Raw genomic sequence first — 26,234 nt, forward strand, 5'->3', positions numbered from 1 at the left:
CTCTCTGGCACTCTGCCCTGCATCGGCATCAGCCCCGGCCGGAGCTCCTGTTCGGGAGGTGCCACCGGACACATCGTGGGTCGCGACGGAAATTCCGTCATCCGTACCCGAGGCTCTCGGCGAGCTTTGCCCGAATGGGTTTTTTCGTGGAACGAGTCGATGACTCGGTGTTCTGCAGCATACTCTTCAAGGCCGCCTGTCTTGTGTAAAGCGTCAACAAGATGCTGCTCTTAGCCGTAGAGGGCGCTCCGTTCGCCAAATAAACCGGCTTAGCCCGGCATCATCAGGTGCCCCCGGTGGTGGTTCGATCCTCCGTCCGTCGTCTACCTGATCAACGCCATCGTCATCGTACACGACGCTACGGAAAGCAGACGGGTGGACGCGACGTTTTCGCGCAGTTCCGATGGCGACTTCCAGTTCTGGGAAGTTTATCCACAGAACTTGTGAGAAATGACGATGCCTATCAACGGTGCTCGACTGAGTGGAAGCAGTGGAGGAAACTGACTGACTGAGAGAGACCGAGCCTCCTCTCTCCAGGCGCGCTTGTCTTTCGTTGGATATTTTATACATTTAGTGTTGGTTCCGAGTTTGAAACCGACCACAGTGAATGACCTCAGCAGTGTCTTCTTCTCGGAGCTATCGTGGTCGGAGCGGCGGCTGCGACAAGCAGTTTCTCTTCTCACCGTTTTAATGCTGCCACTGTCGTTGACGATGTGAGAAAATTTTCGTCGAGAAGATCATGGTGTCGCAGTGTTCTCACGGACGGCCAACTCTGAAGTGACTGCATGCATTCGCCGTCAGCTCAGAAATGTGTGTTTAGCCGAGGTGCCGCTGTTGTTGTTGTTGTTTCTGTTGTTGCCCCTCCTCACGTATACGCCGAATAACTCCTACGATGAATCTCGAGTTTCGTAAGAGTCTCCGACGGAAGAAGACTTCGACCGTCCCGCCGCCGACGGTCGAGCGTGATGTGAACGCCGAGATCAGTCTCAAGGGCTGGCTCTCCCGACTCGAAGGATCTCCTCTCAAGCATTGGAAGAAACGCTGGTGTGTTCTGGCGCAGTACGCTCTGTTCGTCTACAAGGACGAAGACGAGCAGAAGCTGTTGACTTCCGTCCTTCTGCCAGGATACAATGTGCGCGTATGCACGAGCCATGACAGAGTGTCGCATAAAAACGCGTTCGTGGCCGAACACAGCCAGATGAAGTCGTTCTATTTCGCTGCGGACTCGAACGCCGCCATGTGCCAGTGGAGGAACTCGATGGCGCAGGCGGCTACCGTGCAAATACCCCCGCCCGAGCACATCAGTCCGCCTCCGCAGGCCGTCTACGAAAGAGACTACGGTCGATATTTAGCCATGACGTGCGTGACGCGCTCGCCGATCTACGCGAACGCTCCGCCGAAACCCAAGAGACTCTCTCCGCCGAACAACAGACCGAGATCGGCGGATTTCCTAAATGAGCAAGATCCGCGTCGGCCAGAGCCACTGCGTCCCCATACGAGCATGAAAATGTTCGATCCCCATTGGGGAGCGCCAGCTCATCCGCGGAGGCCCAAGTCGTGTCTGGCCGAACCAATGTTCTCCGATTATCGCTCTTCCCCGACCGCGTCGTCGGCGAGGAGCAAGCGCATCGATAGCGCCCCTCAAGACATTTACGGGTCCTTGCAAGCCCAGCCCCAGATCCTGCATCCTGCGCCCATCCGACTATCCAACGGGAGGTTCAGTAGTCCTTCGACATCGGCGTCGTCCACGCCCCCTCCGTCATTCAACCGTCACGCCAACTTTCACAACAGCTCTGAGTGTTATACCCCGCCACAGGCTAACTTCAGTAGTCTAGCGCACTCGTTGAACTCTCTCAGTCGACCTTCAGGGCATCAACACATCCCGCAACAGCTGCAACATCCCCAGCAACCGCCATCTCATCAGTACCCCCAGACCCGGTTCCAACCGGCTCCGGACTTATCGCGAAGCACAAATAATGTCATCATGTCTCCCCGTAGTTCTCTCAGAATCGCATCTCCCCACAGGAAACCCCCGACAGGGAGAACGATTTCGTTTGCCAGTTCCATAAGCGGCCTCGATGAGATTCAACCCTCGAAATTAGAAATGTTCCGCCAGCTACCTCAGCCGAGCTATTCTACGAAGTCGCTGTACGATTCCAGAGACTTGAGTCTTCACTCGTCGCGTGATCTGCAATCTCTCCAGAGCTTAACCGATAGCCAGTACTCTACGGCTCCGCCGGAGTCGTCGCTGCCGTCTCTAGAAAGCAATTCCGACGTGATGATGGTCGTACCGTCTCCAGTGCAACATTTCACCAACGTTCCTCCGGCCCAGCTGCGGATGCAAGCCGCCTATTCCCCGAAGCCCGAAGTGAGATCTTCGCCGCCGAAATACAGCGAAGCTTGTTTGAGGTCGGAATTGGCTCAGAGGATAAACTCGATCTCTGAATCTGCGGCTTCGTCTAATTCTCCGCTGAAGAAACAGGAGTCCTCCTCACAAGGCCAGCATCGATGTTCGACGCCGACGCGGCCCGAAAATTCCAGCCGAAAGCTTTTGTTCGACAAGATCACGTGCTCTCCGGTCAAGACTCCGTTAGCTGAGAAGAATCGACCCGAAGAACCGTACGCTTACGGACGTGAAGACCTGTTGAAGGCCTCGCAAATTTTCTACAGTCAAAACGGCACTGCAGCCGTGCCGTCGGCGAAACTCGCTGCGCCAGCAGCACCCACAGCAGCAGCAGGAACAACAACGACCATGACAACAACAGGTCATAGTCAACCTGTTGGCACCGAGTCGAGGCATCTGAATTCGCTCGATATTTCGTTCCAGTCCAGCAGTCACAACTCGGTTTTCGAGCACGACAGAGAAGCCGCCCCCGCGCCGATGCTGCCGATCATGTCACAGATGGATCGCACCAACTATGCTATTCTCAAGCAGGAGATCGAAGGCTCCAAAGTTCTCGACACGAACAATAACACGAATTCACGTAACGGCTTTCGCTCAGCCAGCGAGAGCGTTTCGTCGAACAACTCCCAGAATTCGATTATCAAAAACCTTAGCCGTCCTTTGTCTCCTGAAAGTTCTCCCGTGAAAGAACTCTCCGACGCAGACATCGAAAAAGCTCCTCGACAAGGAACGGTTTCCGCGAAACTCGCTTTCTTCGAAGCGAAAACAAGCCCGGAACCCGCGCGTCCCAGATCGACTGTTTTGAACAGTAGTGCCAACATGAGCAAAGTTCCCGATCTCATCGACGAGCTCAGAGAGACTTCTGCCAAGAATCGCGTCCATGTCAATAATTACGTGACGACAGCCAGCTCCGAGGATATTCTGAAAACTATCACTGCCAACAAACACCAGCGAAGTTTATCGCTGCTCGAAGGACCGACTCCCGACGTTGTCCCCACGCAATCTCCTCCTTACTATTATTCGGATCTGAGTTTATCGGCGCGGAGCAATTCCAGAGACAGTCTGCGTGAGGTCGCAAAATCCTCAGCGAGTCGGAAGCAAGAGGCCAACAGCCAGGAGCCCGATCCGAAAAGTCCGAAGAGTCAATCTTGCGAGAATCTCCTCAAGAAACAGTCTTTGAAACTACCCGAGATCACTCAGTCCGCGTCTTGTCTGCTCGATTGCGAACCATTCTACGAGAATATCGGTTTTGGCTGCAAGTCGAGCGCGGTCAAAGGTCCAGAGCCGCAGAGTTCTCCGGCGAAAATTTCTTTTTTAGCGGCTAGCTCGACACAGGCGCAGAAGACAGCCTCTGTCGATGAGCTGAACACCGGATCCGAGTCTTCGCAAGAATCACTGCCATCGAAGTCTGCCGTCATCAGGCAATTCTGTGGTCTGTTTGAAAACTCGTCCCCTGTGAACAACAGCGATGAAAACGTCAACAACAACAATCTCTACAATAATAATTATCACCACCGATACGATGGCCGCTCGCTAGGCCCTCCAGATCTCGTTCAGTCGACGCTGAACTCCTCCGCCGACGCGGGAGAGCACGGCAACGAAATTTTCGCTCAAATCATCAACTCGATCAAGCGTCCGTCGAAAATCGAAATACCCGAGAGATACGTTTCGGAATCGGACTCTGAGGCGGATTTCACGGCGGTCGAGAGACTCGCTCGTTACCATAAGGCCGACACGATTCGCCGACGGATCGCCGGCCAATCGAGGGATCAGGCTCATAGACTCACAGTGAATCAAGTGATTGCGAAACAGGCAAAACACGTCAGTAAGATCGTAGCCGCCCAGCAATGAGAGGAATCCCTATGATTGAATTATAGGTATGAAATGCTTATACATAGTGCGAAATGACCGAAATAATAAAAAATTATAACGAATAAGAATACATGGATCCCCGCAATCATTCAGTTGAGGGACCGCTCGTTCAGAATCGCTGCTCATTGGTGTCTCCGTCGGTGCGCAGCAGCCGGAGTTAAGTGTGAACATTGCACGGAGACGAGCGAGACGAGCGAGAGTTTTTTCGAGAGGCCTGTAAATAATTTGTCGCTCAAAGCTCGAAGGAGAAGCGACATTGTCATCATCAGTCGGTGGTTCAATAGCAGCTTCGATCGGTGAATTCGCTTTTCGCGCGGATCCAGAGCTCTCGTGACCTAAATATCGACCTTCTCCGAGCCTCTCAATACGATCAGCACTTCTGAAGAACTTGTAGCTGTCAGCTGCTTCACAAGTTAGGTCAGCAACCGTGGAGATTCACACACTACTCAACGCATGCGGAGCCACGGCGGAACAGCGTGGAACCGCAATAATGAACCGTCGAACACACCCAGAAAATTGCTCTGCCGACATTGCTGGGCATGCTCATGTTTCGTCGGGAGGAAGGAGCCGACGAACGATTTTCCAACATTAGATACGGCCATTATCATGAGCATGGCCGAAATCATCGAACTCCTCACTATCGGTCCTTCTGATGCCGGAGCCACAAAATGACTGACTGAGTACGGTATCCGCTCTTAGATAAACTTCCAGGGACTGAGCCCGCAGCTGAATCCCCCTGGCTTCCGGTGTCGTTTGGTTCCGGCGAACACGAGAGGAAGTGTATCGACCGAGTAGCGAGTCGAGAAACGAGAGATCTCGGGATAAGCTTTTCCGTTCCATCCGCCTGCCACAACATGTGAGCATGTCAGATGAATTGGAGCTGAAACTTGAGTCTTCTCGGTGGAGCGCGACATTCCCCGTAATAAGGAGGATGGAACTGAGAATCCATCTCCTGAGCGAACGAGGACGCTATGCAGGAGGAAGGTGTCCAACTTCCCCGGATGCTCTCACGGCCCGATCCCTCGAGATCTCAACTTTCGAATGATTCTCTTCCACGTCCCTTCGGCCCCAGCCAGATCCCTATGATCTCATCTGATGTATTTAGACTGAGAAAGGCGACAACTGATTCCGACCAAATCTAGATCTGGAATTTCGCTTAAATCGAAAAAACTCGACTGCAAACGTACACAGACGATTTCTTGAACCAATTAGAGCTCAGCGTCGAACGGGGAACGAGCCTGGAAGACGCGGATCGCTTGTACAAATACTCAACATCGAGTTTCCCCTCTCCGGAACCGAGCCGGAACAGTCAGTTCCGAGAAAAGATGTAGATTCTAATTTTAGAAGCTACCCTTTGTGGGACAGCCAGCGGAGAGAAAATCCAAGATTCTACTCAACCTGAAAAGGACAATTCTAAAATAGGTACGGGGTCAGAACCCGGAACTCTTCTCCACATGCCGCGAGAGACGGGGCTCTTCTCAGTGCGTCGGGCTCGGGGATCGAGACGGCTTAGAGAGCATTGAACCACCGGCGCTGATCGTTCTCCTTTCCCAGAGCCGAGCCCGCCGGGGAGATCGCGGCGGAATCCGGTCCGATTCGTCTGTGGATATCAACACGTGATCGCTCATTCCTGCCGGAAATTCCCTGGAAGTTGGGAGATTGTCGATATGAGCTCTAAGGGTCAAGGCTCATCACAAAAACTGATTCTCGGAGCTCGGCGCTGATTTTCATAGGCGCAGCAATGTCCAGAAACGGTTCTAGCAACGACTCCGTCGCTTCTCTCCCACGCGCTTGAGGCTCGGAACGCCCCTCGGTCCACGACAAGCGCCGGCCGTAATGCAGGAAACTCAAAACTCGCCGAAGTCGAAACGTAGGATCTCGAAGCACCTAGAAGACTCGAGTCGAGCTTCATGACTGAACTCATACAGATCTAGATCAGCGGTTCCCGATTCCTTTCCAGCACAAGACCCCCTCTGAAGTCCCCGACTCTGCTCGGAACCCTTTGCGATGTCATTGCGAGAGGACGAGTCGGTGGCTTCGCCAAACAACAATTTTTTTCCTCATTCTTATCGTTGACCAGTATCGCTCACTCAGTATAAGGAGAGATTCTGACGTGTAATAGCTGGTCGATAATCTTGTAAGCTATGTCGCGTATGTATCGTATTTCCAAAGGATCGTGACATGATCTTTTTTCGTCGATCTCCGGGACCCCAAGAACGGCAGCCGGGAACCCCTAGGGGTCCGAGAGCACACTTCCGGGCATCCCTGGGTCTAGATGAAGAAACTGGACGATCGGCTGTTCGAGACTCGGACTTCAGGTGAATTTCCGAGGTCCTCACCTTCTATACCGAAGCGACCCTAGACCATTGCCGACTTGACTTGGATGGTCGAAATTCGTATCCGGACCTGCACAGCTACCGAGTCGCTCACGAACGAGTAGTGAAATTCTTTATTCTAGATCCTTCTAGTGAAAGCTTTGGCCACGAGTGTCATCAAGGCCACAAGCGAAGTTTTTGCTTCACTTTATGCTTCAACAGAAGGAGAGGTAACCGTGAGTTCCGTCGTTGAACTCCCGAATCGAAAATATTGAATTTGGCCCTCCGTATGCGTTCTAGGAAGTCTTGAAGACAGATCAGCGGCAGATACAGATCGTGGACGGCTCTCGGCAGCTTCTTCAGCTCCTTGGAAGCTTTCTCCACGTGTAAGTGAGCGTCGGCGGCAACCTCGAATAAGAGCTCCTCGAGACCTGCCTGCGGTGCTCTGAGGAGCCTCTCTTGCGACAGACCGTGCTTCGCCATCAGATCCATGGGCAGGTAACAATGGCCTTTAGACGCATGATATGGGACAGCTCTGCAAATAGATTTGGAACAGGATGATCAGGCATCGTCTGATCTGGAAGTTGCATTTTTAATTGAGCGCGAATCACGGTACGAACCGTATCATATTGGTCAGCCCTTGAGCTTTGCCGAGATGGCTCGCCGTGTGGTCACAGTCGATGCTCTTGAACCCCTGCGACTCGAGGATCAGGTAGTAGACGGGCGTAACGCTACTTTCGGCGTATGTCTCGGTCGCCGTCAACGATTCGAAAGCCGAGTTCTTCGCATTCGCTTCGCGGCTCTCTATCAATCTACGGATGGATTCTCGTTGGATTCATGCTATCATTCATGATCATTCTGACAGTGAGCTCCACCGACTGTGAATATCGGCTCAGGGACTGACCCCGGACCAATCCTAGATACCTTGAAAACCATTGCTTGTTGATGGTCGATTGTGCTGATGAAAGAACCCACAGGAGTTCCAGGGCCACTGGGTGCTGTGGTGAGACACCCCCGTATATCTGAGGACATAACGATCATTACTGTGATAAAATTCTCGGCCTCTGATGATAATCGTGCTGCTCTTCGATCGTCAATTGCAAGTTCTCTGATCTCAAAAGTTCTGGATCAACTCACTCTGTTTATTGTTTCCCTCCAAAAAACGAAACGACCCTGACTTGTCGTCACGTTGGTCACCTGATCTCGTATAGACGCTAATTCTGCGTTGAAAGCGCGAATCGCGAAAGCCGCCCGTCGAGTATCGCCTGAAAAGTTGCATGGTTCTCGGAAGTTGTAAAGACAGCCGCCCTGACATATGTCAGGAGCATTGTGAATTGACCACGGTGAATTAGCGAGAAGCGTCTTCGTCCCAGTAAATGACGGAAAGTGATTAGATACAGAACGAGCAAGTTCCGCTATCTTCGTCATATCATTCCGAGAACGTACGAGCATCAAATGAGGATCATACGAGCGGCCCGCTCACCTTTCAGCAGAAGGGTGCATAGATAATTTTCATAGTCGAGCTTCTTGACAAGGTCCGCACAGTACGCTGCCGGCGATTGAGACTTGCGCGATGAGTATTTCTTTGGGAACCCTGTCTGTATCACCAGTTTCGCGCTCCGTCGGAACATATCGTGTTTGCGGAAGCTATTGAGTCTTCCGCGCTCTCGTTAATCTATTTGTACTTATGTTGAACAAAGGAAATGTTCTCCTAGCGCGGTCTGGTCAGACGAGGACGCAGCATTCGGAGGTCTATCATCTCCATCACAACGAGAGGGATGGAGGCGTCACTGGGGATTGGAGCTCCTGTAGAACGTAGATCTGGAGCGCTCGGAGTCACTACACGAGTCCAAGATCGCGGTTCGCGAAGAAAAATATTCCTCTTTACTACTCGGTCAGAGAGAGAGCAAATGTGCTTCCGCCGATTAGTGTCCGTCTGACTATTCGACGGAAGCTCCGTGAGGTCTGTTTGCTTCAATTCAGAGTAAAATGGCGGTCGCCTTGCAGAAGCAGGTCTCTTTGCGAGACAATATGCTCGCCAATTTAGAGGCCACACTGAGTGCGAATGTGAAGTCGGGACGACAGAATACATCGCAAGAGACGGCAAAGCTCGTTTTGAGAAGTCTCACCGCCATCGTCAAAGACAAAGAATGGAAGAACGCCCAAGACTTGCTTCGAATCCTCAGAGACTTCGGGAAGAGATTGGTGAGTATATTTACTGATTTTAATTCATCAGCCTGTCTCGTATATTGGGAATACGATTCCTAAATCTCTCCCGACCAACGAATGCCGTCGACAATCTTCTTCTGGGCGATACCCGGCGTGTGCATGTTTGAGTCAGCCTGCAGCCCACCATCGATGCTCCGTAATTTCGTATTTGCCGGCATATTCGAACTTGTCTCCGATGTCGGAATAGAGACGGAAGATTCGCGCACTCCAGTGACGAAATCTTGACTTGGCTTTTCCGAATGACAGACACGCGGAAACGCGACTACATCTGAGTCATCCATTACTCCCGCTCATCTTCTCTGTGACCACCTCGGAGTGCACAGTAGATTCTTGGCGATATCAGTCGTTCATCGAGGCTTTCTTGTTGCAGATCGAAGTTGATCCGACGGAAACAGTGGTAGGCAACGTGGTGCGACGTGTCTTGAAGATCGTGCGAGACGATTACCTCCGGGTCCACCTGGGCCATTCGGCGGATCAGAAACTCTTGTTACCACACGCTGTGGATGATTACGCCACTGCGTACGTCGATTTGAAAGATCATGTCCTCGAATCGATCGATGAATTCGAGCAGGAAATTGACTACGCTCTGGACAACATCACCCAACAGGCAGATCGGCTGATCAATGATGGCGAAGTCATTCTTACCTATGGTGAGCTCGGCGACGCGGCGTTGGAAGAACTTCTCAACGATTTAATTCTCCGGGGTTCTCGCTCCTGTTTCAATTATGTTGAACGAGAGCACGGATAACGTAATTTTAATCACAGGTAAATCAAGAACGGTGGAAGCCTTCCTGAAAGCGGCGAAGGAGACCCGTTCGATAACGGTGGTCGTTGTGGAAGGAGCCCCGAAATACGACGGACATGAAATGGCCCGAAATTTGGGCAACGCCAACATCGCCACGACCCTCGTCCACGACTCAGCCGTGTTTGCTATCATGGGAAGAGTACACAAAGTGATCCTCGGTACCCATTCCGTTATGGCGGACGGTGGTTTGAAAGCTTACTCGGGCGCCTACTCCGTGGCCTGCGCTGCTAAACATTACTCGGTGCCTCTATTAGTGTGTACTCCTGTATATAAGCTCACCCCTCAATTCGTTACGTCGGAGGACCAGGTTGGATTCAATAAGCTGGAATCGCCCCAAGAGATCTATGATTTTGCGGACGGAGATTTCGACGAAGCAGAAATCCTGAATCCCACTTATGATTACGTGCCTCCCGACCTAGTGCCGCTGTTCATATTCAACGTTGGAGGGAACAGCCCTTCGTACGTTTATCGCCTCCTATCAGAGTTGTATCATCCTGACGACTACGACCTGAAAGGAGACGTCTGACGTCCTGTTGTCGGGTTGATCTTTCATGTAAATAAATTTCATCGTTGGACAGAATGCGCACGATTGAGCTCTGAGAGAACAGAGGACTCCTGGCGGCTTCCCGAACACAAGATCGAGGAGATGAGAGCGGAGCATATTTTTCCACAAATAAACAGTGTATTTGACACGACTCGTTCAAAAACCTTTCATCGTGTTTAGCGGATTCCATCAGCTTTGTATTGATTCTCACTCAGGCGTAGAGAGCACTTGAGCCTCGGAATACAAAACATACTCGTGACTCGAGACTAACTCTAGTGTCCCTCGACATATTTGCTACATGAAGCTCCAGATCGACAACATATGGTAGCAGCCTGGCTGCGGGGACGCGCTGATTCGATCACGACCAGCGGCAAAAAGCGTAAATTTATCACTAATCCTTGCTGCTCCTACGACACGATACGAGAACGACAGGCTTCGAAAGCAAGTGGCGGTCGGCCGTGCATCCGATGATTCCGCGATGACCGATCCCTCGGTTAATAACTCTGGTTTGGGAATCTCGGACAGAAATAGAGACTGGCGGTGATTGGTCGATAAGAATTGACCACAGATGGAGTTCGAAAATATCCAAGAGCGGGATAGGGCAGTTGAGCACAGAGGAGAGAATAGATGGTAGGAGAGGTACGATAGAATAGGGTCTGAGAGTGCGCGAGAAGAGCACGATGGGATAGCAACCCAGACGGCTCTGGGAGGAGGAGAGAAATTGACCCTGCGCTCCCTCCACGGGCCGGAAGGCAACTCGGGGATAACATCGAAGGAAGGTAAACAACGATTCGATGGCTGCCGTCAACTATCAGACTGACTCCAATGCTTTGCCGAACTTCCACATTGGAGATTTTTCCTATAGAGGTTCAGGTGTGAGGGATAGGATCGAAAGTATCCTTTGCACCTCGCAGGGCAGGACACACCGAAATTCGGCAAGATTCGGAATCACGGCCATGATGAACATAGTGCACCTCGTCTTGAACCGTCGAGCCTGATCACAGTGAGAAGAATGACAATGTCCCTTCCGTTCCTCTCGATATCTCATGAAACCTTCGGAAAAGTCCCGTAGGCCTCTCCTTCGTAAGTGAGTCTTGAAGGCAATCTGTGCTCCCAGTCCCAAACCCTTAGTTCTTGGCGAAGATCGAACTTCTCCGGGGTCTGGGACTGGGCTGCCATCAGGATTCGTAGAGCAAGCGTTCGTAGTGCGGGTAAACTTGAGAAATCGGCGTATGTAACGAAAACTCCATGGCTACCAGGACGCCGAATTCTGTGTCGACGAGGTCACGGCGATTCAAACGGAATCCCGATTCGATTTTCTCGATTAAGTTTTGGAGATCTTGCCCTTTGACATCATTGAGCTTAGCTGCCAGCATGAGACACGCGCCGGCGCACATTTTACGGTTTGGTTTGTTGATGAGGCATTTGAGTACGAGTTTCTCATAGAAAACATACGAATGCGCTACGGTGACAAGATCGACACCGCATTCAGTGTTGGCGATTTTGAGCATTTCTCGCTTCAGAGAACGCAGTTTGCTCAGGGTCAGTTTGATTTTCGGGAACTTCTCTCTGAATTTATCGTTCAGCTCTCTTTTGAGGTCCGACGGCTTCACGTAGTATATGATCGATGCGATATAAGATTGGAACGTCAATTGTGTCGAATGCCGGCCTACGACGAGTTCCGGAGAATCGAGAAGATGCGGATCGTACGCGTTGTCACAGACACAGAAGACGGACGTCAAGGAAGGCACGGAATCTTTCGAAAGAAAATCTGGCGACTCGGACGATTTCTGAGTATCTTTTTCTTCACTGCACACCGGACAGAATCGACTTTGTAACAAACCCGCGAAGGAAAGCTCCTGCTCTCCGTCTATGCTCCTCAAGCCTAGCGTCGAGAGTATGTCTCCCGAGTCTCCGTTGTCGGAAATCGTTGACAGCTGACGATTCGCGTTCTTCCGGGTCGATTCCAATCGCGACTGACCGCGACGGTTGTACGGAAGCGCCGAGAAAACGACGACAGGAGCCTTCTTCGATGACATGACATAGATGCGGTCGTCTCGGTGATGCGATCTCTGAGGCCTCAGCTCTAGGGAGCTCGAGTTATTTGAACAGTCCGAGAAACTACCGGAATACTGGCGCTGTCTCGATGTGCTTAAGCTTTCACAAGATCCATTCTTGGTGCTGTTGTGCTTGCGGCTCCTGAGTCCGGACGACAGTGAGCTCAAGCGGATCCTCGGCTCGATGAAGGAATGTACCCGACCCCGCTCGTCCGCCAGCGGGCTTTTTCCGAAGAGTTTCTCTTCACTGATCGTCTGATCTTTGTCACGCATCCCGAGTCGCCGGATGTCTCTGGGCATGCAGAGGGGGTGTGTTGATTCGACCTCGGGCAGAAAATGACCCAGGACGGTATCTTTGTGGGAGCCATCGAGAGATATATTGCGGAGGAAGACCAAAGCCTCAAGATGCCGCTGTCTGCAATCTTCCAGCGAGTGCGCTGACATCCTGTAAAGGGAACTTACGGTCAAAATCATCCAGCGTCATACGGAAACGCCGTGCGTCAATCTTCGGGAATCGGCGCTCACACCCGCAACGCACTCTGGGGGGAGCTAGCACCCGATTTCGGAGACCGCGATAGTCTGCCTGTCAACACCGAAGGAACAGGCTGTCCTCCGCAGAATTTGTTCCGATGGAACAGCTCGGGGAATTGGGGCCAAAACGGAATAAATTGATTGTCAAAACTCACCCAGAACTCAATGTATCGATTGCGATTTCATTTTGTGCGGCGAATGTGGGCTCTTCGGCATCCGATTGTCAACTCAACGCTGCGCTGTAGGTATACGTCTCAGATAAGCGGCGCAGAGTCAGCTGAGGCATCCGGACAGGAATTATTCTCGCGAGGCCAACTATTGACAGCTTCTCCGAGCTTGGAGTTCGCGAGCCCCCGGAGAAAATCAAAACTCTTCGGTCCGATCGTCGTTCCGACGGCGTCCCATGAGGGGCTCACGGATGCCCAGCTCAGAGGTCACCGGGGAGCGAACTGCTCTCCCGTCGAAGAGCGATTCCTCAACGCGAACAGGTTCCCTAGAAGGGCCCGCACTCGACGGCTCTGACAAGATCACGACGTCGCCTCTGGACTCGAATTCAGATTGCCCCACAAACGATCAGTGATTGGGAGGCTCGTCTGGGAACCCGGACGGGAAATTCTTGTGGCTTGGGATCGGATTCGATGTTGAGCCGGACGAGAAGGAAAGCGGTTTCGAAGTTTGGCGCGTAGCAGCCGCCCACGACCCAAACACTTCTCGAAAAGGCGTTCCGTTCGGACCATTCCTGGACAGTTCACGTTCATCTGGGAAAGTTTCAGCTTATCGGTAAGCTTCATCGACAAAGCTCAGTCTCATCGATTCTAAAGGATCTGCCAAGTTCGCCGAGTAGGAAACCTTTCCCGTGGTCGACTTTCGCATCGACGACGGGTCGACAACACCTAGGGTTGACATCGAAAGTGACTTAATTCATCGAGCAATTCGGTTCGCGAGGGCTTAACGTGAGGAACTCGGGCACTTTTTAGCTCGATTCTGATTTGGTTCCCGCGAGATTTACTCTCGACGAGTCTATGATGCAGATGTCATCGTTGTCAAGCATCGAGTTGTGAACGCTTCATTTCGGCTACGCTTTCGGGTGACCCGTACTCAGCTGCTGCATCAGTCCTCGATCACTTATTCTATGCGTTCTTGACAGGTCCGTGAAGAGAAAACGCTACGAAGAAAATGGAGGATATTTTCCATTGGTGTCGAGAAGGGAATGCCTTCCAGGTTCGCGTGTGGCTCGAAGACACCGAGCACGACATGAATCAAGGGTGAGTCATTTTGTAGAGTGGCCATACTCGATAAGTCCCTGCCGAACAGTGATGCCTCTCTTTAGGATTCATGGATGTCCAAGTCGAGCGCCAAAACGAGACCTAGAGAATCGCGTTCTTGACGCTCATGACATGCGCCTCACCCCCAAACTTCGGGCTCGGTTCGGTAGACTCACACTGGTAGTTTCGCGTTGCCGGGGTCGAAAGGAGAAACAAGATGTAGCTCTGTTTGGAAGGCATTCCGACACCGATCCATGCGCCGGTATCCTTCGGTATGAACTTTCTCCAAAGAGATAAGATGCTCCGGCTCAGATTCCGACTTCGCCCACTCCCTCCAGAATCTATCAACTTTTGGGCGTTGAATGCTCGATCACAGGTCCTTGGGAAAATCTAGGGTTTCTAGGTGTTCCTTGAATAGAAATCCAGTACAGTTCGCGGAGCCGTGCTTCACCGCTCAGGAGATTCGAATCTCGTTCTCAATACGCTGGAGAAACCAACTCCACACCTAATCACGTCCGATCTTCGTGCCGTTTCCTTGCCCGTCCAGCTGACGGATCGGACGCTGTAATGAAAGCTCACCGCATCCGATGTTCGAAAGGGTTGAACCCTGAACTCGGCTCTCAAGGTTGAATGTCAGAGCGTCACTATCGGCTTGGATTTTTTTATTTGTAGCAGAATTCTTCCCCCGGGGAAGTCCCCTGAACATTCGCGTTCGCCACGGGAGCGTACGATGACTACGATGAGCTTGTTCGCGTAAGGTTTTTAGCGTGTTCTGCCTCCGATGACTTGAGGATGCGATCTCAATGTCATCTTTCTGCGGTTCGCTCGATTCTTCGGTAATGATGGGCGACGGCGGATTGCGGCGTGGGGGAGTCGGCGGTCGGCATGAGGGTAGCCGCTCATTCGCTCATGATCTAGACTCGATGAGTTTCACCCCTCCCATGAGGGTTCCATGTCGGATGCATTGATATCTGAGTAGGCTGTGTGCTTTCAGGCGCGGAGCTGCTAATTAACATCGTGACCCCACTAACCACAACAAACATCAGTGAGCTTCGAGAAGCCTGATCGGGCGTCCGAGGACAATACTGTCGAAACATTATTTATCTGCTGCCCTCTGGTTCGGCGAACGTTAGATATCAGACTCGGCCGAGACCGTCTCTACTAGGAAAGAAGGAACCGCTGCCGAGGGCGCACCGTCGAGCCCTGCTGGAGAGGGAAATCGAGCGACCGACTCGGTTGGCTCGTCTATGAAAAGAGCAGTCGAGCTGGCTGACCACCGATGCGAGCCGTGAACGCGGAGCAGTGTTCAAGAGCGGAGACAAAGTGATCTCATGAGGACGTCAGTATGGTGCCCAAGCACATTCAGGACGACGAGTTGCCCGGCAAGGATGTCGCAAAGGAGTTCTACGCCCACTACGAGCCCAAGGAGATCCTGGGCCGCGGAGTGAGTTCTACGGTGCGGCGGTGTATCGAGAAGGACACGGGACGAGAGTTCGCAGCCAAAATCATCGATGTGTCCAGTACAGATTCGGCCAACGAGTCCACTTTTCTCGAAGCCACCCGTCGGGAGATTGTCATTCTACGCAAAGCCAGTGGTCACAACCACATCATCGAGCTCCACGATGTCTTCGAATCCACAACGTTCATCTTCCTAGTTCTTGAACTATGTCCACACGGGGAATTGTTCGACTATCTCACCTCGGTCGTCACCCTCTCGGAGAAGAAGACCCGTCACATAATGAAGCAAGTGCTGGAGGCAGTGGCCTTCATCCACGACCACGGAGTTGTTCACCGAGACATCAAGCCGGAGAACATTCTGCTCGACGAAAAGTTCAACGTGAAGATCACCGACTTCGGTTTCGCCGCCGAACTCGGTCCCACAGAGCCCAGATTGCGGGACCTCTTGGGAACGCCGGGTTACCTTGCACCCGAGCTTTTGAAAGCTTCGATGTACGAGAACGAACCCGGCTACGGCCACGAAGTCGACGTTTGGGCTTGCGGTGTAGTGATGTACACTCTGCTGGTCGGCTTCCCGCCCTTCTGGCACAGGAAACAGATGATCATGTTGAGAGCGATCATGGAGGGTCGCTACGAGTTCAAGAGTCCGGAATGGGATGACATAACCGAGACCGCGAAGGATCTCATCACGAAAATGCTCACGGTCGATCCCGCCAAACGGATTACGGCTCGTCAGGCGCTTCAGCACGCATTCTTCCACGGAGTGGGTCAGAGCAAGCAGAGTTTCAATGCGAGGAGGGCATTCCATCTCGCTTGCATAACTGTCAGGGCGATGATCCGAATTCAACGACTGCGCTTCACACCCGAAATGATCACCACCGACATCGTGATCAGGGAGCCCTACAGAATCAGGACCCTCCGGAAGGCCGTCGACGCGTGTGCCTTCCGAGTTTACAACCATTGGGTGAAGAGAGGCGAAGTACAGAACCGTGCGGCTCTATTCGAAAACCGAGCAAAATGTGATCTCATCCTTCAGAAAGAGATACGCAAGGAGCAACAGGCGTCGGCCTGAGCTCAATTCCCCGGAGCGACGTTCGAGACTCGTTGACACAATTCCAATTTATTGGACATGCGTGGACTTTCAAGAGCTAAGAATGTTGTGGGAGCGATGCTTCAGAAACTTTGTCGGTGTGGGGGCTTGATGAGCCTGATTCTCCCTCGGTCGATTGAAAGGGTCTGATCTCGGAAACGATGCAATGTCGGACGAGTGTAAAATGCTAATGACGTCCGAAGAAAACGTTGCGGTGGTCGAGCTCTGCATTTCCAATTTCTCTATTGTATATCTCGTGCTGTTCAACAGTTTGTATATATAGAATAACTTATGGGAGTTCCGTTCCCTTCAATAAAACTCATTAACTTAGCGCGGTACTACTCCATTCGAGCAACTCGCTTTGCCCTCCAAAGAAAGCCTCTTGCAGACTCTTTGTATCCGTATGTGACGTTTAATCCTATGCGCTTCGCTGTCTCCCATTTCGCTCTGGTGTGTCCTCTTCGCGCGTTCTTTTATCTCTCCTTCTGACAGGCACCCTTTCGATGCAAGGTCATCACGATATTCAAGCTGGATCGACTCATTCCGAGCTATTCTCGGAGTCAATAATTCGAAACAGAACACGGACGGTCGCTCTGAGCGCATTTCACGAGTATAAGTCATTTAATCATGTGATGAGGAACGAGATGACCATCGGCTGATTGAAATGCTACAAGGACGCAGGCCTTTGGGTGTTTGGCTTACGACCTCGTTTAAGGACGAGCGCGCTTCAACGAAGCTCGATCACCACCCCGTCCTATGCGTAGTCGAGGAATTCACTACAAAGCAACTCGGCACCGATCTTCGGGAGAATGTGGTGCCAACAGTCCTTCCGGTACGAGACGTCGATGCGCGTGGACCTCGAAAAATATTCGTCCGGAACATTCTCACCAATATTCGGTCGGGGGTGCTTTCCCCCCCCCGTAATCGATTTCGCTTCGATGTGGCCTTGAAGTCTGCGGTGAATTATTCATCGATTGCTAGAACTCGTTGGCGTCACCGAGAACCGAGAGTGACTCGCTTCCGCTTCCACGTATCTTATTGTAAGTATACGCTCGCTCGAGCAGGTGGTCGAGCCCGCGCTGAAATTAACATCTTGCAGCAGAACTTGATCATAGTTTCTTCTCCAAATAGCTCAAAGCAGGGGCTTGCCCAGACAGGCGGCCAGGGATCAAGCCTTTTCTCCTAAGTCACCTGGCCTTGGAAGCGTAATATCGGTCTAAGGGAGCCCCATCATCCCTCTGACCCAGTTTCCATCCTGAAACCCGAATTGTACCTGTCCGTTAAAAACAATCCTGAGGAACTCTGGGCCTTCTCGTGTCAGCGAGACCAATGCACACAGGGGGAATGCCTTGCGCTTGCTCCATCGACGAGAAGTCCAGCTCTGGTCCTCCGGCTTCTTTGCCGGATCGGAACTTTTTGCGATTGGTTTCGCTCAGTATCAGGACTTACAATGAATCGGATCTCTACAGAGTCATGATATGTGGACGTGACGCGTCTTGCTCGGGTTCGAAAACACCTCTCTACGCTGTACTTTTTTTAGGTCAGTCTTTTGACAATTTGACTTTCGACCCCAGTGCTGGTATCGCGAACCTCGTTCTCCGTTGCTGGCGTCTTTGAACTTTTCCAATCTAGATATGGAGCAGCTGGCACATTGTCGCCGTCGGGTCTGCGGGAGGCTTCTACCTCCAATGGAATTAGCTTCGTCTGGCCCTACGGACTTTGACTCGGTCCGGCTTCGAGGGAATGGTCAACTTTCGGCGTCCGAAGTCCATTTAGATCCAGTTCGCGGCGGGTACCACCATCGAGACGCTCGCTTCAGCAGCGGCTTATGCAGATATTTTCCTTGTCTTACGTAGAGAGCGGATTTCCCGCACTGTTGCATCGAGTCGACGTAAGACGACGGATAAGGTCTTGAAAAACACCAGGCTGTAAGAGAGACGGTCTCTCGCACCCTTTCCTTATCATCGATGCTCACGTTCTCTTCGGTGGAAACAGCTCCCGAGCCGGAAAGTCCGTCTTCGACGTTCTGGGGTGCAACCGACATTAACCATTCAATCTCCGCTGACTAATTGAGGCACATTCCGAGTCTGAGACCCATTTGAATTTCCAGGGACGATCACGGCTTCACCGCGCTCCATTGGGCGGCTAAGGAGGGACATGTGAACATTGTGGATCTCCTCATCAACCGGGGATGCAGAGTTAACGCATTTAATTTGGGAGACGATACGGCGCTCCATCTCGCAGCAGCCCACGGTCACCGAGAAGCCGTTCTAGTGGTCCGTAAAGCTCTTGGATAGCAAAACAGTCTCATACAGACGTTTTCGAGTTTCGGTTCCGGTTTCCCCGACTGTCCGTGACGGAGCCTTTATCAGGCCATTCACACGTATTTCTCTGATTTGAAGCTGCTGAATAACAAGGCGGACGTCAACGCCATCAACGAGCATGGCAACACTCCCCTGCATTATGCTTGTTTCTGGGGATATGGTCAAATCGCCGAGGACTTGATCAATGCCGGGGCTCACGCGGCCATCGCCAATAAGTACGGCGAGACTCCGTTGGACAAAAGCAAGGGTCTCGTGGCGGAGAAGCTCAGAGGTAAATTTCGGTCACAGTCGGCTGTTCTTCGCGCGATGCTACCATTATTTATATCATGCGAAGGGGCAATTTTTGAGAAGTATTCCGACGAAATATTTCCATCCAGATCTGGCGACGGAGAAAGGCCAAGACTTGTCTCCGATTGCGTACAAGGACTTCTCCTGGTCGGGCACGAAGACTCGCGCAAGAGATGCGACTCTGTCCCGTCATCGACACATACAATTGGAGCAGCTGAAGTTCTTGCAGAAGATTGCTGTCAGCCACACTGGGGAAACTTGGAAAGGAAATTTCCAAGGCAACGAAGTAATTTGCAAGATGTTGAAAGTCGGAAACGTGACTCGAAGGATCGAAAGCGATTTCAACGATCAATATCCGCGACTGAGGATTTTCTCCCACCCGAATATCCTTCCGGTAGGCTCCGTTGTGGGATCACCTTCTCTGTATACTCGATTCCTGTCTGTGTATTGCCTGATAAGGAAGCAGCGGATCCGATGCAGATTAGCAGAGTTATTGTTCAATGCAAATTCTAAATTGTGCAGGTCATCGGTTGCGTATCGCAGCCGCCTCATCTGATCGTGGTGCAACAGTACTTGAAGTACGGATCGCTGTACGACGTGTTGCATGGCAACCACCGCGAGAACGTCGTCGTCGACAATGCCCAAGCTCTGCGTTTTGCGCTGGACATCGCGAGGGGAATGGCTTTCCTCCACACTTTGGAGCCTATGATCCCGAATCTGTGCTTGAGTACGAAGCACGTCATGGTCGACGAGCTACTCAGCGCTTACGTTAGCATGGCCGACGCTCGATTCACTTTCGAGCAACCAGAGAAATGCTTCGAGCCAGCAAGCTACTCACCTGAAATTCTTCAGAAGAAACAGAGTGACATCAATTGGAAGGCGGCCGACATGTGGTCGTTCGCCATTGTTCTCTGGGAGTTGGCCACCCGCGAAATCCCCTTTTCGAATTTGCCACCAATGATAATGGGTTCGTATGCGATCTATTGCGCACAGCTTTTCGGATGTGCCGCGACTTCGGATCTCCCCTCAGATATTATCCCATAATTGATACGCTTATACTCTAACAGAAATGAATTTCTTGTTGCAGGAATGAAAATAGCGACTGAGAATCTGAGAGTTCCTATACCTCCTGGTATCTCGCCCCATATGGCTCGTTTGATAAGAATCTGCATGAACGAGGACCCTGGGAAAAGACCTACGTTCGAGCAGATCATACCGATATTGGAGAAAATGGTCGCGAAGTGATCCTCGCTGACCAGCATAATCGCCGAGACACGTCGAGACGAGGACATCTATTTCTTTAACTACGGAGACTAAATCCGCCTACTGACCCTCAAAAAATCAGTTCCTCCCCCTGTTGGAGTGCCTTAAATAACTGAAGTTTTCCGGAGATTCCGGAACTATTCCGCTCACCTCGGGCGGAGCATATAGACTTCGGAATGACTGACACCTTGTTGAGAATGCATTTATATCCTAACTGAGGACGTGAATCTGGGAGCATCGCCTACGGAAAGATTCGGGACCGGGAACGCGCCCCTTCGCGGATGGAGACTCCTTCTCCGCTATCAATGACTCATTGAACATTAATAAAATGACTTACATACATAAGAGTCTTTTCATGGGATCGGAGCGAGGAAATGCTTTCATATACCGTAATGATATTCGGGCATTGGTCTCTCAAGGCCGCTAAATATTCAAAAGCTCGACATATTCCTAGTACATCTTTTCCACAGCATACCCGACGGAATACGCGGGTTGGGATTTGGAGAAGGTTCTTCTTACCAACGACTTGCCGGATGAGAGAAGGCCGCAGCGATGCACGTCGACGAGCGCTCGATTATCCATGAGAATAACTCAGTCGATTACAAGAGATATCGTCGAGCAGGGTGCGCGGAGCCGCGCTGTACCTTTCGCTCACCCTTCAGGCCTCGAAAAAGACCCCACGGAAATCAAGGTTTCCCCTCTCGGAATAGGATCGCCTCCCGAGCAGGCGGACACGTCGCCCCCCCCCCCCACCTTGTCGCATGAAAGAGAATCGCTTGCTACTGGCTCCCTGTATGAATACGGGAGAGTCTCATGAAGGTTCAGTTCGTCCAACGATATCCGGCGATGACTTTTTTTTACTTAGCCGTTTGTGAGTGAATTATCTGGTCCGCCCACGGAGTCTCACCATCAGGATAGGATAACTCTACTCTGACCAATTCAACGCCCGATCATCAGTGAGCGACGCGTGAAGAGCGAATCGATCAGTACTTCCTTCCAAATTTTGATATTTCACTAATTTATTGTGGAAAACGCTGGTGCCGTCAGTCGGACTTGCTCGAGCCGTCCGCGGTCTCGCCCATGAGTATGGTTCTGAGCAAGATATCAACGACGGAGTAAGGATCACAGTTTGAGGCAGGTCTCCTGTCCTCAAGATAGCCATGACCGTCCGCATCTACCTGTCTCGGAATTCGGATGGAAGCGCCTCTGTTGGCAACTCCAGAGCTGAACTGGTCGATCCGCGCGGTCTCGTGCGCGCCGGTTAGTCGTCTGGCGTTGTCGACCCCTCCCGATGGATCGTATGCCTTGATGTGGGCCGCGTGGCGTTTGGAAAGCTTCTCGATGGCTTCGTTGATGGCCGTCATGCCGCCTGGATTGCGCATAGCTTCTGTCGAGAAGTTCATGTGAGCCCCTGCCCCGTTCCAGTCTCCTTTCATCGGTTTCGGATCGAACGACACGACTATTCCGAAACTTTCACCCATCCGCTGCAGTATGTATCTGCGGACACGGGAGCGAGCACGTAAGAGCTGTAACGATTCGGAGGAAATCCTATTTCGAAGCAGAGCGCTTCCATACCTGGAGATCCATAGCTGATCAGCAACATCGATTCCATCACACGTCCCGATCTGGTACTCCCACTGGGAGGGCATCACTTCAGCATTCGTGCCGCAAATGGAGAGGCCGCAGTAAAGGCACGCGCGATAATGGGCTTCGACGAGGTCGCGACCAAAGACTCTGTTAGCGCCAACTCCGCAGTAGTACGGACCCTGAGGACCCGGGAATCCTTGTTTCGGCCACATGTACGGATGACCGTCGGTGTCCAGGAGAGTGTATTCCTGCTCCACACCGAACCATGGCTTGTGCTCCCTGCAGGCATCGGAAGCCTTTTTGCACGAGTGACGTTTGTTCGAAGGATGAGGCTTTTTCTCCCAGGTATAGGTCTCACACATGACCAATTTGTTAGGGCCTCCCAAAAATGGGTCCTTGTAAATGGCGACTGGGTACAGGTAGACGTCGGAGTTCCTGCCCTGAGATTGTCCGCACGACGATCCATCGTAACTCCAAATCGAGAGATCTGTAGGCGCAAAGAGGCCGATAATCCATTTATATATTGTGCGAACACCTCAGACTTCGGCACGTAACGCTCTGCAGAAATTCATCCGGAGAGTTATTCGAAATACCTTCAGGTTTCGATGGCTCTTTCGAAACGGTTTTGGTCTTGCACCGGAGACCTTCACCACTGCCGTCGATCCAGATGTAGGTCACTTGGACCTTATCCTTCGGCTGGGGCAGTGCGAGGAAATTCCCGAGGCCTGGCCTTATGCTCTGCTTTTCGGGCATGCTTTCTTCTTCAGAGGACTCAACTGAAAGAGAAATGGACTTGAACTTTTCTCTAGTCCGAATTCTTAGCTTATGCCGTCCTGAGCTCAACTCACAGAGTTCAAACAGCCATCTCATCGTTGAAGACTCTACGCGGTTCGAGTTGGAGGCGGGAAATCTCCCCACCGAAAAACTTTTCTTTCCAAAACACAAACAAGCTACCTCAGCTGGGGCCCGAGAACTCTGTCGCGTCTACCTCCAGTACTCGGTGGAACCTTCAAATCAAAACCCACGGACAATGAGACACGGGGAAGGATATCGATCATGATCCTTCTCAGCGAAGCGAATCGCTTCAATGGTAGAACCCGTTTCCCTACAGTCATAGAAATTCCACGAAGCATGTGAGCAGCAGGGGATTACTGAGCTTGGCTCTCTTGTATTGAAAATCAGGGGGGGGGAGGAACAGCGGCGGGTAGTCGACAACCTCATCCTCCGGGAAGGTAGAGGGAGCTAAATCACGTCTGTTGGGGACCTCGCTCAGGCAGTTGACAATACGAACGGAACCGTACGAATGCTTAGACGATACACCGAGTCAGATAGACCCGGCCGAGAGTCGGGACCTCGAACGATGGGGCCGAATATGAACCTCATCGATCGTCCCCCAATAAATTTTCGGTCGAATCGGCGCGCGGGCTCAGAACTGCTCCTTCCAAAACGGATCAATCGCCGGCCCCCTCCCCGCCTTACCGAGAAAAATTCTGGATCCGCCTGTCTCGGGACTACCCGGTCGACTCTCGAGTCCGTGGAGGTTCCGATGACCTCATTGGAACGTCATTGCGTTCGCGAGCCAAGCGGACCCAAGTCATCACCCATCCGAGACCATGGAAGCTCGACGATGAAACGGTGGTCTACCCCACAGTCCGAATCGCTTTTTCCGCGCAGAACCAAGGAATTTCATCCGATCCAGTTCCTCCAGAAGAGATCGGATTGATTCTTGGCAGAGCTCCCGACAAGGAAAGACGCGAAGAATGGATCATCAATCGGAATCTCAACGCTTACGTACCTCGGATAGGCGCGGCTCGATGTCGCTTCTTTGTCTCCTCCGTCGAGCTCCGCTCCTTTAAGGAGACCCCGTCGGCTGCTCTGAACAACCCCTACTGTCTCGCGAATCCTGAGTGGGAGACACTCTACCGCTTGGTGAGTGCCAGACTCAAGAATTTAGACCTATCGATTTCGTTGTCTCCTTAGATCGGAGCGCGTTCTCATTGAGATAAATTCACTTTCCAGCATTTTTCCTGGTGATTTTCACTCGGCTCCGGAATAGTTCGGCCGAGCATCAAACGTTGTCAATAATTCGGCTTCTCTTCTTGCCTTGCTTGAGTCGTCAAGCTGTGGAATCCGGCAGAGTGTTCCCCAATGCGCTCGTTCTTCTTCCGAGACGGATGTCGTACCGAATCCCGACACCGGAGGTCGCGATTCCCGACACCGGAGGTCGCGATTCCGGTCCGTTATTTCCATACGCTTCGTTGGGCCCTAAGCTACGAGATATTCAGGAAATCTCAGAACTGTGGAGTACCGATAATTCAATTTTTTCTGGAGGCCATGTTCCGGATTCCGGAGATGCAGAAGTTTCGAAATTCGGTTATACCGCAATAACTCCACGTTCGATTCACGTCGGCGAGGCAAATATGACCTGAGCCTAATCACAGGTCGATTATCACCAATGTCTCCGCGTATAGTGTTGCAGGAGCTCGACACCGGGAGACTCTAAACCGATGGGCGCCATCGATACGGCGGATCGATGCACCGGAGAATCTTCATCTGTCTCCGCTGATACTCCAGAGACCCAGAACAAGAGGGAGGAATGAAGAGCTCATTTGAGAATCTCGTACGCGAGCTTCGGGGAAATTGGGGAAGTCAGCAAATTCCTTCTCCTCGCTTCCGCGAATCAGGCTCGATTTCGCGCCGGATCTCGACTCGGATCGAGAGGCTCTCGCGACAAGATCCGGAGGGAGGATGCCCTCCTCCTCCTCATTCTGACTCTGGCTGTTCCAATATGTTCGGTAGTCCGACATCGTCGATTTCGCTTTGGGAGGCCCTCTGTGATCCAGGGCCTTTGCATACGGTCCCCTTAGACACCCGATAGCTAGGGACGCTACATGTACGGACATTTACGCACATAAGATCCGCCTGATTATCTCATCACTGGCGCACAAGAACTAAAAAACGTTGCTATCTTGCAATAAGAATCGAGACGGGGATCGAATTCGAGAAAAGCTTCCAGCATCTCTGGTGAGCGGCATCGGTCGCCGTCTCGCCGAGCTGAGAACGCGGTCTGATTTGCGTCGCTCGATGGACTCTACCCCCCTCTCATGTCGATTTGAACCTCTGAAACCGGACAATCGCCCCGAAAAAGCCTGAAACAGCGGACATCTTCCACGTTACGGCCCAGAAGCGAATATATTCCCGCTGGTGGCTCAAGTTCCAAATCCCAAGAATGCCCCGGAGTCACGTATATTTTTCGGCCCGATGATTTCCTCGATGCGGATACGATGGTATCCCGACGGCATTGGAAATTATCAGGACAGTGTTCGCTTCTTCAGCTTACTGCTCAGAGTCAGTTCTCGGGGAAATGACTTCGATGTACAGCATCCTTGGCTTGGAGCGACCATCGAACCTCCGAACGAATAAGACGAGGCGCGCATTTGCGGAGAGTCCCAAAGAAGCCGCGGTCCTTGTTCGGAGAGTCCGTCGAGTTCTAGAGATGGCGTCAGATCTGGATCCACCGTTGTCTACAAATGTGGAAGCAGGGCTTGGAGAAGCAGCATCGGCTTCACTCCTCTATCACAAGGAGCTGTGGATCAGGGATGACTATACTCGATCAACATCGCCTCAACGTGAGGTGATCAGTGATCATACATTCTACGAGGTTGGTGACGAAACCGGGAAGCACGCGATCGACAAACTCAATGACCATGAGACCGAGGTCAGCTGATGCCTTTCATTCCGACAAATGACTTTTTCATTGAGAATGATGGGTTGCCCCTGCGCGTATCCCCGCATTGGCTGGAAATGAGTGTTTTACCCGCCCTGCCGGATCATCGGGGATGAAGGATTAATGAGTTCCAATGCGAGCAATTGGTTTCCAGCGAGACGACCGCGACTCTCGCAGTCCGTCGTTCCGTCTTGGAGGAATGAGCTCGAGTGCTGCTTCCAAGTACAGGGGAAAGGAGCGAACTTGAAGTTCTTGGAATCGAAAATGAGCGTGAGCATGCTTATCCGTCGCAGAACTCCAAGCATCAGAGTCGATGAGGCGGGGGCGGCGCGGGCTGGAGGGGTTGCTTTTTTCGGGACAGCATTCTTCCGGTTGACATTGGAGAATAATGCTAGGGCAGGATTCTGTGAGAACACAGAAATCTGATCACTGAGGCTGGGAATAATTCACGGCAATTTTCTCGAAAATTCTCGGC

At 51.9% G+C, this 26,234-nt stretch overlaps 7 protein-coding genes across 7 annotated transcripts; 4 read left to right on the top strand and 3 right to left on the bottom strand.

The window, feature by feature from the left end:
- The first annotated feature begins 892 nt into the window (after nucleotides 1-892).
- Nucleotides 893-4,255, top strand: kmr (pleckstrin homology domain-containing family A member kramer). Its single transcript, XM_029110988.1, has 2 exons — nucleotides 893-2,678; nucleotides 2,766-4,255. The coding sequence occupies exons 1-2, from the start codon at nucleotides 893-895 to the stop codon at nucleotides 4,253-4,255; spliced, it is 3,276 nt and encodes a 1,091-aa protein (XP_028966821.1).
- Nucleotides 4,256-6,768: 2,513 nt separating this feature from the next.
- On the bottom strand, nucleotides 6,769-8,374 carry sicily (NADH dehydrogenase (ubiquinone) complex I, assembly factor 6 homolog sicily). Its single transcript, XM_003741623.2, has 5 exons — nucleotides 8,075-8,374; nucleotides 7,729-7,856; nucleotides 7,516-7,613; nucleotides 7,212-7,403; nucleotides 6,769-7,126 (listed from the first exon to the last, which is right to left on the bottom strand). Exons 1-5 carry the CDS (start codon nucleotides 8,220-8,222, stop codon nucleotides 6,769-6,771), a joined length of 924 nt encoding a protein of 307 aa, XP_003741671.1. The 5' UTR covers nucleotides 8,223-8,374.
- A 204-nt stretch (nucleotides 8,375-8,578) lies between these two features.
- eIF2Bbeta (eukaryotic translation initiation factor 2B subunit beta) lies at nucleotides 8,579-10,324 on the top strand. The gene is made up of 3 exons (XM_003741625.2): nucleotides 8,579-8,796; nucleotides 9,191-9,470; nucleotides 9,586-10,324. The coding sequence occupies exons 1-3, from the start codon at nucleotides 8,581-8,583 to the stop codon at nucleotides 10,149-10,151; spliced, it is 1,062 nt and encodes a 353-aa protein (XP_003741673.1). The 5' UTR covers nucleotides 8,579-8,580; the 3' UTR covers nucleotides 10,152-10,324.
- Nucleotides 10,325-11,347: 1,023 nt separating this feature from the next.
- Nucleotides 11,348-12,670, bottom strand: LOC100906157 (CDK5 and ABL1 enzyme substrate 1). Its single transcript, XM_003741640.1, has one exon. The coding sequence runs from the start codon at nucleotides 12,668-12,670 to the stop codon at nucleotides 11,348-11,350; it is 1,323 nt and encodes a 440-aa protein (XP_003741688.1).
- An 801-nt stretch (nucleotides 12,671-13,471) lies between these two features.
- On the top strand, nucleotides 13,472-20,496 carry Ilk (integrin linked kinase). Its single transcript, XM_003741624.2, has 7 exons — nucleotides 13,472-13,537; nucleotides 13,905-14,022; nucleotides 18,681-18,846; nucleotides 18,973-19,165; nucleotides 19,272-19,576; nucleotides 19,705-20,149; nucleotides 20,270-20,496. Exons 2-7 carry the CDS (start codon nucleotides 13,934-13,936, stop codon nucleotides 20,425-20,427), a joined length of 1,356 nt encoding a protein of 451 aa, XP_003741672.1. The 5' UTR covers nucleotides 13,472-13,537; nucleotides 13,905-13,933; the 3' UTR covers nucleotides 20,428-20,496.
- Nucleotides 15,368-16,947, top strand: PhKgamma (phosphorylase kinase gamma). Its single transcript, XM_018638858.1, has one exon. It carries the CDS (start codon nucleotides 15,368-15,370, stop codon nucleotides 16,550-16,552), a length of 1,185 nt encoding a protein of 394 aa, XP_018494374.1. The 3' UTR covers nucleotides 16,553-16,947.
- A 992-nt stretch (nucleotides 20,497-21,488) lies between the features above and the next one.
- On the bottom strand, nucleotides 21,489-24,006 carry LOC100906301 (glutamine synthetase 2 cytoplasmic). The gene is made up of 4 exons (XM_003741641.1): nucleotides 23,828-24,006; nucleotides 22,626-22,808; nucleotides 22,021-22,519; nucleotides 21,489-21,942 (listed from the first exon to the last, which is right to left on the bottom strand). Exons 2-4 carry the CDS (start codon nucleotides 22,783-22,785, stop codon nucleotides 21,489-21,491), a joined length of 1,113 nt encoding a protein of 370 aa, XP_003741689.1. The 5' UTR covers nucleotides 22,786-22,808; nucleotides 23,828-24,006.
- Between the last annotated feature and the right edge of the window lie 2,228 nt (nucleotides 24,007-26,234).

This window comes from Galendromus occidentalis, unplaced genomic scaffold (assembly GCF_000255335.2).
Source record: "Galendromus occidentalis unplaced genomic scaffold, Mocc_1.1 scf7180000077190, whole genome shotgun sequence".
NCBI lineage: Eukaryota > Metazoa > Arthropoda > Arachnida > Mesostigmata > Phytoseiidae > Galendromus > Galendromus occidentalis.

Bases quoted from the DNA above. Each gene is read 5' to 3' on its own strand.
- kmr (XM_029110988.1), top strand. From the start codon at position 893: ATGAATCTCGAGTTTCGTAAGAGTCTCCGACGGAAGAAGACTTCGACC. The intron at 2,679-2,765 runs GCACTGCAGCCG...TGACAACAACAG, and splicing joins AATTTTCTACAGTCAAAACG to GTCATAGTCAACCTGTTGGC.
- sicily (XM_003741623.2), bottom strand. From the start codon at position 8,222: ATGTTCCGACGGAGCGCGAAACTGGTGATACAGACAGGGTTCCCAAAG. The intron at 7,857-8,074 runs GTGAGCGGGCCG...GCAACTTTTCAG, and splicing joins ATGCACCCTTCTGCTGAAAG to GCGATACTCGACGGGCGGCT. The intron at 7,127-7,211 runs GTTCGTACCGTG...ATCTATTTGCAG, and splicing joins GGGCTGACCAATATGATACG to AGCTGTCCCATATCATGCGT.
- LOC100906301 (XM_003741641.1), bottom strand. From the start codon at position 22,785: ATGCCCGAAAAGCAGAGCATAAGGCCAGGCCTCGGGAATTTCCTCGCA. The intron at 22,520-22,625 runs GTATTTCGAATA...TTGCGCCTACAG, and splicing joins AGAGCCATCGAAACCTGAAG to ATCTCTCGATTTGGAGTTAC. The intron at 21,943-22,020 runs GTATGGAAGCGC...CCGTGTCCGCAG, and splicing joins GATCAGCTATGGATCTCCAG to ATACATACTGCAGCGGATGG.
- Ilk (XM_003741624.2), top strand. From the start codon at position 13,934: ATGGAGGATATTTTCCATTGGTGTCGAGAAGGGAATGCCTTCCAGGTT. The intron at 18,847-18,972 runs GTCCGTAAAGCT...TCTGATTTGAAG, and splicing joins ACCGAGAAGCCGTTCTAGTG to CTGCTGAATAACAAGGCGGA. The intron at 20,150-20,269 runs GTTCGTATGCGA...TTCTTGTTGCAG, and splicing joins TTTGCCACCAATGATAATGG to GAATGAAAATAGCGACTGAG.
- PhKgamma (XM_018638858.1), top strand. From the start codon at position 15,368: ATGGTGCCCAAGCACATTCAGGACGACGAGTTGCCCGGCAAGGATGTC.
- LOC100906157 (XM_003741640.1), bottom strand. From the start codon at position 12,670: ATGTCAGCGCACTCGCTGGAAGATTGCAGACAGCGGCATCTTGAGGCT.
- eIF2Bbeta (XM_003741625.2), top strand. From the start codon at position 8,581: ATGGCGGTCGCCTTGCAGAAGCAGGTCTCTTTGCGAGACAATATGCTC. The intron at 8,797-9,190 runs GTGAGTATATTT...TTCTTGTTGCAG, and splicing joins GAGACTTCGGGAAGAGATTG to ATCGAAGTTGATCCGACGGA. The intron at 9,471-9,585 runs GTGAGCTCGGCG...TTTTAATCACAG, and splicing joins CGAAGTCATTCTTACCTATG to GTAAATCAAGAACGGTGGAA.